At 36.7% G+C, this 17,431-nt stretch overlaps 1 protein-coding gene and 2 non-coding genes across 3 annotated transcripts in view; all 3 read left to right on the forward strand.

The window, feature by feature from the left end:
* Positions 1-2,040: 2,040 nt before the first annotated feature.
* Positions 2,041-17,431, forward strand: part of LOC131183085 (rust resistance kinase Lr10-like) — a 33,066-nt gene continuing 17,675 nt past the window's right edge. The window contains exon 1 of the mRNA XM_058152998.1: positions 2,041-2,276. Coding sequence (XP_058008981.1) covers positions 2,041-2,276 — 236 coding nt within the window. The remainder of the gene's footprint in view (positions 2,277-17,431) is intronic.
* Positions 11,658-11,765, forward strand: LOC131169796 (small nucleolar RNA R71). Its single transcript, XR_009140706.1, has one exon. It is a non-coding gene; the product is annotated as a small nucleolar RNA R71 (small nucleolar RNA).
* LOC131169846 (small nucleolar RNA R71) lies at positions 16,518-16,624 on the forward strand. Its single transcript, XR_009140775.1, has one exon. It is a non-coding gene; the product is annotated as a small nucleolar RNA R71 (small nucleolar RNA).

The raw sequence follows: 17,431 nt of genomic DNA on the forward strand, positions 1-17,431 counted from the left end.
AGAATGAACATTGTCCTCAATGTTAAAATATTGCAAGGAATGGGATAATTTGGCTATATGTGCATAAAAAATTATTACCCTGTTGCATAAGCGATAGCACAACTTGTGTTGAAAGTGACACAAGCTGAGATGAGAATTGTTACCTAATTGAAGTGCAGCCAATTTAATTAAATAAAATTTGGACAGCTGCTGCACTCATTGCAAAAGAAACAGTGGAATGGAATCCATTAAATCAATTAAACTCAAAAACTTGAAATAGGGAAGTTAAGCTCAAAAATATAACCATCAAGTGTAAATCCGAAGTAGCAAATCAAAGCAAATGAGCAAAGTACTAAAGATATAAAAGAAAAATGTACTTTATGAGGAACTAAAAAAAAAACTGAATAAGTAAATGGTTCAAGTAAAAGAAAAACAACACAAGCAAAATATTAACTAAACAAGTTAAAAATACTAATTAACTAAGAACGAAAATAAAAACATGAAATGTAAACTGAAAATAAAAGCTGGTCAGTCATGTATGAGAATTTCTTTGCCCTTGCCATCTTGTGGAGGTGGTGGTGCTTTTGGTGGTTGTTGTGGAGAAATGATGCTCAAAATGAGTGCCTGGTTTGTTTCGATCTGCTCTAGCTTAGCTCGCATGACTTTCAACTCGTCTTGCATTTCAGCACTTCTATCCAAATATATATTAGCTAAATCCCTTAATGTTTGAAAAGAGACATCCGTCATTTGCCGAAAAGAATAGATCTCATCACTGAGATTCTCCATGAATGTCAGAAGGGTTGCCATGGATGGTCCAGAAGCTGTTGATGAAGTAGGTTGGGCAGCTGGTGGAGCCTGGCGTGGAGGTTGTGTAAAAGGCTGCTCAGATGGTTTCTCAGATGCTGAGGAGGAGCTAATTGCAGTGGGAGAGCCAGGTGGTGTTGCTGTTGATGCAGGAATCTCATACAGCTGGGTAGCCTCATTTTTGATACAAAATTTTTGGTTGGCCAAATGAGGTCCATCCAAATATAGCAAACCAGTTGGAACAGCAGCACACTTGTGAACTTGAGGATTAAAACCAAAATAGTGAGCAATGGGTGTGACCAAACCTCCAAACACAATGTTACCAGTACCCCTAGTAGTTTGGCGGATCACATGACGGCAAAAATAATAACTAGGTGAAGCTTTTTTACCAGTTTTTGCACACCACAAAAAGAATAAGTCATACTGAGACATTGTGCCAACACTAGTTCCTCTTCCTAAAATTGTATTTGCAATTAATCTTTGAAGCAATCTCAAGGAATGACTCTCAATCTTAGAGGCCTTACTGTGCCCCGGTTTGAAAACACCTGCTGAAGGTGCAATTTGCTGCCAAAATTCATACCCATTATAATCCCTTTGGCTAGTAGGCATTTTGAGCAAACCATCAGTTGGAAAGCCGAATATGTGGTGAAAATCATCCATAGACAGCACCCTATCTTGACCAAGGCATCTAAAATTGATTGTCAAGTCATTATCCAAGTCATTTTTATGCTTACTAGTGGACAGGGAGGCCATAAATTCCTGCACTAGAATGGGGTAAACCAGTTCCTGCTTATGTGCAAATCGCACCCAACCTAAAGCATCTAACAGAGTCTGCATTTCATCATATATTTTCAAAGATTTAAGTGTATACACATCCAAATACCGAGTTTGAACCATTTTTCGAGCTTCGACTCTTGCCTTATTTCTTTTCATTTCGGCAGTAGGCAACACCCAATGTCTAGCAGTAGGCAAAGATGAAGGAATTGCGAAGTTACCTTTAGATGTCCCTGGGCGTTTGACCGCTGATTTTGGGATTCCACGGCGGACATCAGGTGCTACAGAAATTGGTGGCGAGACTGGGTGGGGCTGTGTCGGCTGTTCGGGTTTCTTCCTCTTGGCGCCGCCTGTTGTTTTGTGGGGCTTAATGCTCTTCGCTTTTTTCTTCTTATATGTAGCGATGGGGGCGTCACCAGAAAGGGCTGCCGGTCAGTCGGCATTCATGGGTGGAGTGGTTTGGGGCTGCGACGGCTATGAGGAATGGGGAGGGGAGTTTTCGAAGGGGAGTGGGGAATCGGGCATGGTGAAATGGAAGGGCCTGATCGAAAAAGAAGAAGAATGCGGAGAAGTAGAAGAGGAAAGAAGGAAAATGGTGGTTTAGATGGGGGTTTGGAGGTGACGGTGAAGACGAAGGTTACGGCGAAGAGGAGGGCTGTGTCGGGGGCGATGCCGAGAGGAGGGAAGAGGGGATGTGGTTATCGGGTTATGGGCTATGGGTTTGTGTTTTAGGGTTGGGCTATGGGTGATAGGCTTGGGCTATGGGTTATGGGCTTTGGGTTTGGTTTAGTTAGTTTTTTTTTTTTTTTATATCAAAATGGGTTAATGGGCTTTTGGGCTTGGGCTTGGGGTAGTTGCTGGCCCATTCTGGTGAAGTGAGTTCTTATCCTACAAAACAAACAGACGACATAAGTTAGAACACAAGGATGGGGGTTGTGTCAGAAGTTGTGAAATAATCTGCCCAAAATGTGCCCAGTGAACACAAGCGACGACACAAGCAAAACCGGTTATGTCGCAGGTTGTGAAATAATCTGCCCAAAATGTGCCCAGTGAACATAAGCGACGACACAAGCAAAACCGGTTATGTCGCAGGTTGTGAAATCTGCTGCCCAAATTTGACCGAATTTCATAGCACCTAAAAAATTAAAACAAATTAGATTTCAAATGATTAAACCTTCATAACATGAATTATAATTGTTCAATTTGTTATGTTCATCAAATACTCATAAAAAATAATTTTTCAAAGCACCAATTCACACATCCACATTCAAATAATTTTCCTTTTAAACCAAGATGTCAAAATTTGGAAAAACTTCCTCTTAAAATTAACAAAAAGGGCAATGAGTCCAGCAAGATCCACCAGCAAATACTCAACAAAAGAAAGATGAAAATTATAAGTGAACAAATTTGAAACTAAAATTTAAAGCTAAAAATTTAAAGCTAGACTAAAACAAATAATTTTTATGCTCATTTACTTGCAATGAATTATATCCCATCTGCACAAGAAAATTAGAACAATGTCAAACTCTAAATAAGGAGTATAGAAAAACTTAAAACAAATATATATGAAAGAAATAAATAAAAAATTTTGAGTTATGCACAAAAATGCTAAGTTTAGGTCTTTAGCTTGACCATACTCACTCAAGATGTTATGGAGAATGAGAGAGATAGCAAGTTGCTATCTTCTTAATTGGCTCACCAACTGAATAGTGCCTCAACCTTTGCCCATTTACCTTGAAATTACCCGATTTTTCACCAAAAATTTCCACAGCACCATGAGGGAAAACTTTCACAATTTTAAATGGACTGGACCACCTTGATTTTAATTTTCCTGGAAAAAATTTCAACCTTGAATTGAATAAGAGAACCAAATCTCCTTCTTTAAAGTCTTTTTTCTTGATATGCTTATCATGCCATTTTTTTGTTCTTTCTTTATAGATCCTAGCATTTTCATAAGCATCAAGTCTCAATTCTTCTAATTCATCAAGTTGCAAAAGTCTTTTGTGTCCAGCAGCTTGTAAATCAAAATTGATTGCTCTAATGGCCCAATAAGCTTTATGTTCCAACTCTACGGGCAAATGGCATGATTTCCCAAAAACTAACCTATAAGGTGTAGGTCCTATGGGGGTTTTAAAGGCTGTTCTATATGCCCAAAAAGTGTCATCTAATTTAAGGGACCAATCTTTTCTGGACTTGTTGACAGTTTTCTCCAAGATTTGCTTAAGCTCTCTATTTGTGATTTCTACTTGGCCATTTGTTTGAGGGTGATATGGTGTGGCAATCCTATGCTTTACCCCATATTTTCTCATCAATTTTTCAAATTGGTGGTTGTAAAAATGGCTACCACCATCACTGATTATGGCACGTGGGGCACCAAATCTAGTCAAAACGAATTTTTTCAGAAATTTCACCACAACTTTTGCATCATTGGTAGGTGTAGCAATAGCTTCTACCCATTTAGATACATAGTCTACCCCTACCAAGATATATTTATTCCCATAAGAAGATGGAAATGGCCCCATGAAATCAATTCCCCACACATCAAACAATTCAACTTCTAATATGGACCGTTGGGGCATCTCATCTCTCTTGGAAATGTTGCCTACCCTTTGGCACCTATCACACTTACTTACAAAGTTCCTTACATGTTTAAACATATTAGGCTAATCGAAACCTGATGTCAAGACTTTTTCAACAGTTTTTGAGACACTAAAATGACCACCATATTCAGAAGAATGGCAATGGTAAATAACATCATTTATTTCTTCCTCTGGTATACATCTCCTAATTATTCCATCATTACATCTCCTAAACAAAAGAGGTTCTTCCCAAGAATAAAATTTAACATCATGCAAGAATCTTTTCTTTTGCTGCCAAGATAAATCAGGTGGCAAGACATCACAAGACAAGAAATTCACAATATCAGCAAACCATGGAAGTGCAGATTTCAACACATACAACTGCTCATTCATGAAAAACTCATCAATTGGCACAATTTCATCATCTTTATTTTCAGTTTTTATCCTAGAAAGGTGATCAGCCACCACATTCTCAACACCCTTTTTATCTCTTATTTCGAAATCAAATTCTTGAAGTAACAAAATCCATCTAATCAACCTAGATTTAGCTTCTTTCTTGCTCATTAAATACCTTATTACTGCATGATCAGTGAAAACTATTACCTTTGAGTTGACCAAATAAGAACGGAATTTATTGAGTGCAAATACTACCGCAAGGAACTCCTTTTCAGTTGTAGCATAATTAACTTGAGCTTCATCAAGGGTTCGGCTTGCATAGTAAATGGCATAAGGTTTTCTATCTTTTCGCTGGCCAAGGACAGCTCCAACAGCAAACTCTCTAGCATCACACATGATTTCGAATGGCAAAGTCCAATCCGGGGGTTGCATGATAGGAGCTGTTGTTAAGGCCGTCTTCAACCTGCAAAAAGCAACCATACAATCTTGATTAAAATCAAATTTAACATCATGATTCAAAAGATTTGTTAAGGGTTTAGCAAGTTTAGAAAAATCCTGAATAAATCGCCGGTAAAACCCGGCATGTCCAAGAAAACTCCGCACTCCTTTGACAGTGGTTGGAGGGGGCATTTTTTCAATAATTTCTATTTTAGCTCTATCCACTTCAATTCCCCTATTTGAGATCAAATGCCCTAAAACGATCCCCTCTTGGACCATAAAGTGGCATTTCTCCCAATTCAACACCAGATCATTATCAGCACACCTCTGCAAGATTTTAGACAAATTAGTCAAGCATGAATCAAAATTAGTGCCATATACTGAAAAGTCATCCATGAAGACCTCCATAATTTCTTCAATAAAATCAGAAAAAATGGCCATCATGCACCTTTGAAAGGTGCCAGGTGCATTACACAATCCGAATGGCATCCTTCGATATGCAAAGGTGCCATAGGGACAGGTAAAGGTAGTTTTTCCTTGGTCATTAGGATGGATTGGAATTTGAAAGAAACCAGAATATCCATCTAAGTAACAAAAGAATGAATGCTTGGCTAATCTCTCTAACATTTGATCCATAAAAGGAAGGGGAAAATGGTCTTTTCTTGTAGCATTTGATGGGTCCCAACCGCAAGTGCACGGGTCGTTCAAGTAGTATAGAAAAAGATATCGTTCCCACGAGGAGTTGTGTTAATGATTGAATTTTTGATGTAAAATAAAATATGTTAAAATTATATTTTAATCAAATTGATAAAAGAAATTTAGGAATTTGAAGCATAAGGTATGAAAATGCAAAACTAAATTCAAACAATGACTAATTTAATAATTCGCAAAATAAAGAAATTAATAATAATGAAAATTAATAAAATGAGATTAAACTAAACTCTCAAAAGTAAAATTCCAAGCAGTAATTGATGAAAGACGATTCTGGAGTTAAGGGTTCATATTTAAGTCATTTTGGGATTTTTCCTAGCTAGCCCAATCCATGAAATTTATGGGTTTAAAGGAGATTAATTCTAAAATCCCTTGAAAACTCTTTCGAGTGAGACAAAGAGTGCCTTAATTAACTTAATCCTACTTTCGTGGAGTTAAAATTAACCAAGACCCATTAGGTTCTTTAATCAATCTATTAAAACCCTCTTAACCCTTAGTCTATTTCTAGATCTAAGTTAATTAAGTCCAATTTCTTGATTAACTATCACTTGGTTTTCTCCTTTCGATGCTTTAACCAAGGATTAAGAACATAACTTAATGGGGCCCTTCATTAAGCATGTGAATAAGCACACAAGAAATGGATTAAACCTCATAAATTCATTAAATTGGGACTAACCCAGTTCAAATCCACAAAAATAACTAAAATATTACATCCCTTACTCCAGAATCAAAGTAAAACTACTCACTATCCATAATGTTTACAAGAAAATCTGAGTTTATATGAAAATAAGCTTTAATCTAAGCTAAGAAACAAGAAATTAAACACTAGAAATGTAGGAAAAATATAAGGAAAGAAAGAAATCTGCAAATCTTGGTTGAAAATGGTGTGGAAGGTGAAAGTGACTCTTCAAATTCTGCCTCTCCTCTCCCTTTTCTTTTCTGCTCCTTGTCTCCCTTTTCTAAAATGGGAAATGGGGCTATTTATAGCATTTTCTGACATGGAGCCCTAAAATGGTGTGTTTTAGGAGGAATTTTCTGAGGGAATCTTCTGCCAGCTCATTAATGAAACCTTTGTGGGACTGCATAAGTGGACTGCATAAGTTATGCAGTCCCTTATGCGATTTCAAGCTTCTGGTTCACTTATGCGAAACTGCATGACTTGGCGCATAGGTTATGCACAATTCCGTGAGATTGCATAAGGGAGGCGTGAATCTGCATAGGCTATGCACTCTCCTTATGCACAATTCGGCAGGTGTTGGACAGTGTTTCTTCTCCTTATGCAGATCTGCATAGCTTATGCGGCAAGTTATGCGCAATTTGGCCAATGCATATTTCAACTTTAAAACTTGTTTTTGACATCTTTGGCTGTAGAAGTTACTCCTCAATGGCAAAATTTCTTTTCAGTCCTTCAAAAACACCATTTTTCCTACAAAACAAAGTAAAAATTACAAATTAATCTATAATTGACAATTCTGAAAAACTAACTAATTAACTAATGAAATTAGCTAAAAGTGACTAATAATCAAATAAAATGGTTATGAAATTAAACGTAAATGATTATGCAAAATGTATGCATCAAATACCCCCAAACTCAAGCTTTTGCTTGTCCTCAAGCAAACTTTAAAATGTAATGCAAAATTTTTAGGGGTGCCTTATCCAAAGAGCTATGAAAATTACCTATTAAAGTAACTAAACACACCTTTAGCCATACCAACAATCCATATACCCATCCTTCAAAATGCAAAGAATCTAATGCTTATCCTAGCTTTCACCGCTTAGCCATCAAGTCAATTATCATTCAAAATCCCCAAACCAACCAATCAAAAGAGAGAGTCATGCTCAAAAGGAATTCTAGAACAATCAATAGTCAAAGTGTCTCTATATAGAATGATGGAATTAAATGAATGAATGGATAATTTTCTAATCCCATAGGCAAATTCCCTACTCCTATCTCCACTAATGTAGCAAATACTATCAAGAGATCAAAGGTCTTTTTAGGGATGTAATGGGGCCATGGGGTTAAAAAATGAGGCTAAGAAGAAAAATGGGTAAAAATGATTCAAAGCATGAGAATATTTTCAATCTTGACAACATAAGGTACATTTCTTATTTTATTATACTTTTTTTTTCTTTTTCTCTCTTTTTTTTTTATATATATATGGAGGAGAGAAATACATAATGAGAATTGTCAAGTGCTAGCATAGTTTACAAAACACATAAAAATGGAGGGACATTTTGATACTTTAAACTTGTATCTTGCATTTTCTTTTTGATGATTGTCCCTAAAATTGCCACCCCCAAACTCATTCTTTTTAATACTTTGGGTGGATTTCTTTCAATTTGAATGACAATAGTGAAAAGCACATATACTAGCACTTTTACAAGATGACAAGCATTTCTTCTCCCTTTTATTGTATTTTTTTTTTTTTAATATCAGAGTATAAAGTGTACCTAATATTCAATTATCCTCATGAAAAGGGTTGGAGTGTTTGGTTCATTGGCTAGGTAGCAATAAGGGTTTCAAGAAAAATTAGGAATAAAAAGGTTCAAAGGGGTTTGCAAGGGTTAATTTTAATTAGGAAAAAGGCCAAAAGTTTAAAATGAGAAGGTTTAAATCAAAGAATGCCTAATCATCTCTCTTTTCAAGTATAAGCTGGTATTTCGCCTTGAAAGGTTTAGAAAATTTGTTCTAGGATTGGTGAGACATCATTTGACTACCTTATATCCAATAACTCCCTCTAAACACTTCCATCTCCAAATGACTAGTTGGGAGGCTTTTTGGCTAAGAAGATATAGGCAAGGGATAACACTTCAAAACTTTGCACCTCTTAGGAAACTTTCAATCCACAAACCCAACTAAAGGTAAGTCAAATCACTCTCATAGGCAACTTTGGAGAGTTTTGGGTTTTGGGTTTTGGAGAGTTCGGTCATGCGGAAGTGCATAAGTTATGCACTCCCCTTATGCAGATTTCGGCAGAGAGAGAAAATGCAGGATTTGAAGTCATGCAAATGTGCATAAGTCATGCACACACTTATGCAAGTCTTGGTAGGTATGAAATTTGACAAAAATGTGGCTATACAGAGTTGCATAAGCTATGCACTACCTTATGCAGTTTGCAACAGAGATGAAAATGGCAAGAATTGTGGTTATGCAGGATTGCATAAGCTATGCAGTTGCTTATGCACAATTCAACAAGATTGAGATTGCAATGGAAAATAATTTGCAAGTGTGAAAAATACCCTAGAATGAAGAAATATAATTCTATTAAGCATAAATCATGAGAAATTATCACCAAAAACACATCAATATATACAAAATCCATCAAAATTACATCACACATGCTTGTAAAAGTGAATCCTGCATAAAAGGCATTTGTGACCCATGCCATTTTGATTCAAATTCTGCAAATCAACATTTAGCACATTAAAACTCAATAAAATCTGCATAAAGTTGCATTTATCCATAAATGAGAAATGACTCCCCAAGTTATGCCAAGAAAATGCATTATGTCCACCTTGAATCTCACAACCCAAATAAGCTCAAAACTACAAAATGACCCACTTACCATCACATTAACATTATAAGCACAAATACTTAAAAGTTACACACCCAACCTCACCAAGAAACATAAGCCATCTGCTGCAGACCCTACCTTGCTGCAAAATTCATCATTTTTTTTTTCTCTGCATAAACCAGGTAGCAAACCTACACAGGTTATACAGTAAAAATCAATCAATTTTGGGAGAGTTGAAGGACAAAATTTCAGGTTAAGAATCACTCCCCAGCAGTTCACCAACCTTCCTCCATTGAAATACATCTCATCTACAAGGGACAAGATTCAACAGTGTCAAAAATTGAATTTGGGGAGATTTAAGATAAAAACAAAAGCAATGAAAATAAAAGTAAATCAGCAAAAGCAAAATAAAAGGAACTTGGGATGCCTCCCAAGAGCGCTAATTTATAGTCCTTAGCTGGACTCTTTTCATGTTTCATGGTGGCTGGAATTGGAATTTATTGCCTCTGTTTCCAATAGGTGCTTCAATGAATCTATACTTCATTTTCTTTCCATCATATGAGAATATCCTTGTTGCTTTGTCTAAAAATCCGACTATTTCTTTCTTGACAACCTTTGGTGCATCCTTTTCTTTGAGAGATGGTTGCTTTACTTCACTTTTCTCCACTTGCTCAACTTGAAAGCTTGGTGCCATAGGACAAGTTGGATTACTATTCAAATGTTGTGCAAATGCAGCCTCTTTTGGATTTTCATCATTGATACTCCCTTCATGGACAAGACAACTTTCATGAGAAGCCTTTGGATAGCTCTTTCCAAAGTGCTCTTTTGCTAACTCATCAACTATATCAATTCTCAAACAAGAGTCTACATCTTCATGTTGCTTCTTCTTGTCATTGCCGATATTGAAGACTAATTGATCCTCTCCAACTCTAAGAGTAAGCTTTTCACCTTTCACGTCAATCAAAGCACCAGCTGTAGCCAGGAAAGGCCTCCCCAAAATGATTGGGATATTAGAATCCTCTTCCATGTCCAAGATGACAAAGTCAACAGGTATATAGAATTTCCCAACCTTCAGAGGCACATTCTCTAAATCCCTTCAGGATACTTAATTGATCTGTCAGCTAACTGAAGAGAAATGTGGGTTGGCTTAAGATCTCCCATATTGAGCTTCTCATAAATGGAGAGGGGCATAAGGCTAACACTAGCCCCTAAATCACATCAAGCTTTTACAGAACATGATTCCCCAATGTGGCATGGAATTGAAAAACTCCCTGGATCCTTGAGCTTTGGAGGAAGTTTCCTTTGGAGGATAGCACTGCATTCCTCAGTTAAGGCTACAGTCTCATAATCTTCAAGTCTCCTCTTATTTGAGAGAATTTCTTTTAGAAACTTAGCATAAGAAGGCATTTAGGAAAGAGCATCAATAAAAGGCACATTTATATATAGCTTCTTCAAAACCTCTAAAAACTTCCCAAATTGCTTATCAAGCTTGGCTTTTTGAAATCTCTGTGGAAAGGGAAGCTGTGGCTTGTAAGGCTCTGGAGGTATGTATTTCTCTTCTTTCTCTTCAACCTCCTCTTTACCTTTTTCTGCACTCTCTTGTTTTTCATCTCCCTTAACATCTTTCTCATTTTCTCTCTTCTCAACCTTTTCACTCTTCTCAGTATGCACTATTTTACCACTCCTCAGTGTGATGGCATGACATTGCTCCCTTGGATTTTCTGTTTGACTAGGAAGTTTTCCCATAGAATTGGTACTTGATGAGCATGCTTGTTGTGCAATCTGATTTTCCAGCATCCTATTGTGTGTTTGCATTTGTTCCAACCTTGCTTTCATCTCTCTCATCTCTTCATCACGCTTAGTTTGATTAGCAAGAATTTGTTGTAATAAAGCCTCTGTGGTGGAACTTTGTTCTTGCTGTCTTGGAAGAGGTGTAGGAATTGCATTCTTTTGCTGAAAACTAGGTGGTGGTTGCCTAGGTTGTTGGTATTGATGCCCTTGTTATTGTGGTGGAAAGTTCTGAGTTGAAGCTTGATTTTGTTGATTCTCCCATGAAAAATTGGGATGATTCCTCCAAGCATATGAAGGATAATCTACTCCACAGCTCATTGTTCCTTCTGTATAAGTAACTTGTTGAGAACTTCCAGAGCATGATGATGAACTGACTAGCATACTTAAATCCTCCATTTTCTTAGCAAGGACATTAGTGAGTGCATCAAATTTGGCATTGATCATGTTGAATGGATCAAGCTCAAACATTCCAGCAACTTGCCTTTTTTGAGTTGGAGTTGACCCTCTTGGACTACTCCATAAATGACTGTTCTTTGCTATTTTCTCTAACAACTCATAAGCTTCATCTTCATGCTTAATGATGAATTCCCCTCCAGTTTGAGCATCAATGATTCCTCTGATAGCAGGAGTGACATTTGTGTAAAAATTCTGGTTTATCATCCATTTAGGAATGGCATGATGTGGACATTGTCTCTCCAACTCCTTCCATCTCATCCATGACTCATAAAGAGTCTCATCTTCTCTTGGTCTAAAAGCAATCATTTGATTCCTCAACTCTTGAGTTTTTCCAGGTGGAAAGTATTGGGCAAGAAATGCATTAGTGAGCTGCTCCCAATTTGTAATTGAGTTGTGAGGTAAAGAATCAAGCCAATCCAATGCTCTATCTTTCAAAGAGAATAGAAACAATTTTAGCCTTGCTGCATCATCAGACACTTCTGGTTGCTTTTGCATGTCACAGATCATAACAAACTTCTTAAGATGAGTATGAGGATTTTCTGAAGGATGACCTCCAAATTGAGAATTTTGAATCATTTGTAGTACTCCAAAATCCATCTTATAACTATTTGCATCAATTCTTGGTCTTGCTATACTCTCTCTTAAGTCATCAAAATGAGGAAATGCATGATCCATCATACTTCCCTTAGGCACATTAGCATTTACAACTTCTTCACCATGAGCTATATTTTCATTGTTTCGATCATTTCTAGCATTACCACCACCAATTCCAACTCTTTCTTCAGCCATTTCTTGTTCAATTTCAGCTGCTCTCAATGCTTCTTTTCTTCTTCTAGTTTCTTTCTTGTTGGCTCTACAAAACTTCTCAATTTCAGGATTAAATAATAAGGATGTGTCACTTGTGCTTCTAGATCTTCTCATAAAAGATTAAGAGTACCTAAAAAGAAAACAAACAAACACAAAATGAAAAGATAACAAAGATAAAACTATAAACAACTAAAATAATCAAGAATTCAATCTTAAACAAACAACTCCCCGGCAAAGGCGCCAAAAACTTGGTGGGTCCCAACCGCAAGTGCACGGGTCGTTCAAGTAGTATAGAAAAAGATATCGTTCCCACGAGGAGTTGTGTTAATGATTGAATTTTTGATGTAAAATAAAATATGTTAAAATTATATTTTAATCAAATTGATAAAAGAAATTTAGGAATTTGAAGCATAAGGTATGAAAATGCAAAACTAAATTCAAACAATAACTAATTTAATAATTCGCAAAATAAAGAAATTAATAATAATGAAAATTAATAAAATGAGATTAAACTAAACTCTCAAAAGTAAAATTCCAAGCAGTAATTGATGAAAGACGATTCTGGAGTTAAGGGTTCATATTTAAGTCATTTTGGGATTTTTCCTAGCTAGCCCAATCCATGAAATTTATGGGTTTAAAGGAGATTAATTCTAAAATCCCTTGAAAACTCTTTCGAGTGAGACAAAGAGTGCCTTAATTAACTTAATCCTACTTTCGTGGAGTTAAAATTAACCAAGACCCATTAGGTTCTTTAATCAATCTATTAAAACCCTCTTAACCCTTAGTCTATTTCTAGATCTAAGTTAATTAAGTCCAATTTCTTGATTAACTATCACTTGGTTTTCTCCTTTCGGTGCTTCAACCAAGGATTAAGAACATAACTTAATGGGGCCCTTCATTAAGCATGTGAATAAGCACACAAGAAATGGATTAAACCTCATAAATTCATTAAATTGGGACTAACCCAGTTCAAATCCACAAAAATAACTAAAATATTACATCCCTTACTCCAGAATCAAAGTAAAACTACTCACTATCCATAATGTTTACAAGAAAATCTGAGTTTATATGAAAATAAGCTTTAATCTAAGCTAAGAAACAAGAAATTAAACACTAGAAATGTAGGAAAAATATAAGGAAAGAAAGAAATCTGCAAATCTTGGTTGAAAATGGTGTGGAAGGTGAAAGTGACTCTTCAAATTCTGCCTCTCCTCTCCCTTTTCTTTTCTGCTCCTTGTCTCCCTTTTCTAAAATGGGAAATGGGGCTATTTATAGCATTTTCTGACATGGAGCCCTAAAATGGTGTGTTTTAGGAGGAATTTTCTGAGGGAATCTTCTGCCAGCTCATTAATGAAACCTTTGTGGGACTGCATAAGTGGACTGCATAAGTTATGCAGTCCCTTATGCAGTTTTCGGCTGTTTCTGGTTCACTTATGCGAAACTGCATGACTTGGCGCATAGGTTATGCACAATTCCGTGAGATTGCATAAGGGAGGCGTGAATCTGCATAGGCTATGCACTCTCCTTATGCACAATTCAGTGTGTTGGACAGTGTTTCTTCTCCTTATGCAGATCTGCATAGCTTATGCGGCAAGTTATGCGCAATTTGGCCAATGCATATTTCAACTTTAAAACTTGTTTTTGACATCTTTGGCTGTAGAAGTTACTCCTCAATGGCAAAATTTCTTTTCAGTCCTTCAAAAACACCATTTTTCCTACAAAACAAAGTAAAAATTACAAATTAATCTATAATTGACAATTCTGAAAAACTAACTAATTAACTAATGAAATTAGCTAAAAGTGACTAATAATCAAATAAAATGGTTATGAAATTAAACCTAAATGATTATGCAAAATGTATGCATCAGCATTGTTCAACTTCTTATAGTCTATGCACATTCTCCAACCTGTAACAGTTCTAGTGGGTATCAATTCATTATTCTCATTTTTAACAACTGTCACCCCACCTTTTTTTGGTACAACATGCACAGGACTAACCCACTCACTGTCAGAAATAGGGTAAATAATTCCAGCAGCTAGTAATTTTAGGATTTCCTTTTTTACAACATCCTTCATTGTAGAATTCAATCTTCTTTGGTGTTCAATGGAAGGTTTGCTATTTGGCTCTAGGAAAATCCTATGCATACAAACTGTTGGACTAATTCCCTTTATATCATCAATTGCATAACCCAAAACTCTTCTATATTCTCTCAAAACTCTCAACAATCTTTCATTCTCAATATCAGTCAAAGATGCATTAATTATAACAGGATATGTTCCATTGGGTCCAAGAAAAGCATACCTGAGGTTGGAAGGAAGAGGTTTAAGATCTACCTTTGGGGCATCCTCTACCTTTAATAATGGTGGTTTGATCTCCAAATTTTGTACTCCTTCAAGTTGAAAAATTGTGGCTTTAGGATGTGGTGGAGAACTCTCCAAGTGTTGTGCAAAAGCAACCATGTTGTGATTGTCATCATCAATGCTCCCACCATGGACTAAGCAATTTTCAAGTGGGTCTTGTGGATAGCTTTTTCTGAAATGCTCTTGAATAATCTCATCAATAATGTCTACCCGCAAACAAGACTCAACTTCTTCATGTTTCCTTTTCATGGCTGGATTGATGTTGAATATCATTTGATCATCTCCCACTCTAAGTGTCAATTTCTCACCCTTTACATCAATTAATGCACCAGCTGTTGCCAAAAAGGGTCTTCCCAATAAGATAGGAACTTTTGTGTCTTCTTCCATATCTAAAATGACAAAGTCCACCAGAATGTAGAATTTCCCAACCTTGATAGGCACATTTTCTAGAATGCCTTCTGGATATTTAATTGAACGGTCAGCCAATGAAAGATACATGTTTGTGGGCTTCAACTCTCCCATATTCAACTTCTTATATATTAAAAGTGGCATTAGGCTAACACTAGCTCCAAGGTCACATAAGGCATTTTCCACACAATTATCACCAATATGACAAGGAATAGAAAACACACCCGGATCTTTGAGTTTGGGAGGTAACTTCTTCTGAATTATAGCACTACATTGCTCTCCCAAATTGATGGTGTCATAATCTTCTAGCCTTCTCTTGTTGGTAAGAATCTCCTTCAAAAACTTGGCAAAACTTGGCATTTGGGATAGTGCCTCAGTGAATGGCACATTGATATACAACTTCTTTAGCACTTCAAGGAATTTGCCAAATTGTTTGTCTAGCTTATGCTTAATGAATCTTTGAGGGTAGGGAAGGGTGGGCTTGTAAGGTTCAAGTGGGATTTATGGTTTCTCTCCCTCATCTTGCTCACTTTTGCTTTCTTCTTCTTTTTCATTTCTCTGGCTCTCAATTGAATTTTCTTCTTTTGTGCTCTCTTTTTCTTCTCTCTTGTTTTCACTCTCTTGACCAATTTTCTTACCACTTCTCAAGGTCACAACCTTACATTGTTCATGAGGGTTTTGTGGTTGGCTAGGTAGTTTGCCATAGGATTTACTTCCCGATGAGCTTGCTTGTTGAGCCAATTGAGTCTCCAACATGCAGTTGTGGACTTGTAATTGATCCATGGTTTGTCTCATATGCTGCATTTCTTCCTCCAATTTGCTATTCATCTTGCTTTGTTCAGAAAAAAATTTCTCCATCATGCTTTCCAAGGTTGGCTTTGGTTCATGAGGTGGAAGGGATTGTTGTGCTCTTGCTTGATATCCAGGTTGTGGCTGCCTTGTGGGCTGAAACTGAGGCTGAAACTGAGGCCTATTCTGCTGCATATACTGCTGGTTATGAGCATTATTTGAGCTTTGGCCTTGTTGAGCAAAAGTTGCTTGTGGTCTCCATGTTGAGTTGTTCACATTAGAGTAAGCATTTCCCATAGGTTTTTGTTGATAACCTCCTGCATAAGCAGCTTGTTCTTGCAAATAATCATCACCATAAGAAGAGTAATCAACTCCACAACTTTGGGTTCCATCTGTGTAGGCAACTTGTCGCATAGTTGTAGGAGTTGAGGTTGTTGCCTTTGTGCAAAAATCACTAAGAAGTTGAGTCAACTGGTCAAATCTTGCATTCATGTAGCTAACTGAGTCAAGTTCATAAATCCCAGCCTTCTTTGGCTCAAGTGCTCTAGGATTTCCCCATAAATGGGTATTATGAGCAATCTTCTCTAATAGATCATAGCATTCTTCACTTGTCATTCTCATGAAATCTCCTCCTGCTTGTGAATCAATTGTGTTTCTTATGGCTGGAGTAACTCTAGTGTAGAAATTCTGAACAATCATCCATTTAGGTATTTCATGATGAGGACATTGCCTTTCTAGCTCCTTAAATCTCATCCAAGATTCATACAAAGTTTCATCATCCCTTGGCTTAAAAGCTACCATCAAATTCCTCAAATGAGTAGTCTTCCCAGGTGGGAAAAATTGAGATAGAAAAGCTTGAGATAGCTGCTCCCAAGTTGCTATAGTAGCTTGTGGAAGTGAGTCATACCACTCCAATGCTGAATCCCGAAGAGAAAATGGAAATAAGGTGAGCCGAATCACTTCATCTGAAACTCCAGGTTGTCTTTGTGTACCACATATCATCAAAAATTTCTTCAAATGAGAATGAGGATTTTCAAGTGGACTACCTCCAAATTGTGAATTCTGAACCATTTGAATGAGACCAGTCTTTAGCTCAAATTGATTAGCTCTAATAATAGGTCTGTTATCTCTCACATCAGCACATCTAGGAAAAGCATAATCTAACATGGATCTTCTCTGAGGATCATTTTGATTAACCACTTCATTTTGCCTATTTTGCTCATTTCCTCCATTGTTTCCACCAATAGCTCTATTTTGATTCTCCATATTTTCAATTGTCTCCTCTTGCTCAAATCTTTGTTGTTCTTCTTTTTCTGCTTCCTTTCTTCTCTTGTATTCCTTTTTGTTGGCTGGCAGAATTTTTCAATTTCAGGGTTGAACAACAATTCAGTATCACTTGTGCTTTTCGATCGTCTCATAAACAAGAAAAGTACCTGAAAAACACAAGGAACAGCAGTGAAAATAAAAGAAAATAAAAATTCTAATTAGCTTAAAACAATTAAAATCCAACTTAAAAACAAACAATTCCCCGGCAACGGCGCCAAAAACTTGATGTTGGGTCCGTAAGTGCACGGGTCACAGTAGTATAGTTTTAAAAAATGATATCGATCCCACAGGGAATTG

Source organism: Hevea brasiliensis, chromosome 1 (genome assembly GCF_030052815.1).
Source record: "Hevea brasiliensis isolate MT/VB/25A 57/8 chromosome 1, ASM3005281v1, whole genome shotgun sequence".
NCBI classification, from domain to species: Eukaryota; Viridiplantae; Streptophyta; class Magnoliopsida; order Malpighiales; family Euphorbiaceae; genus Hevea; species Hevea brasiliensis.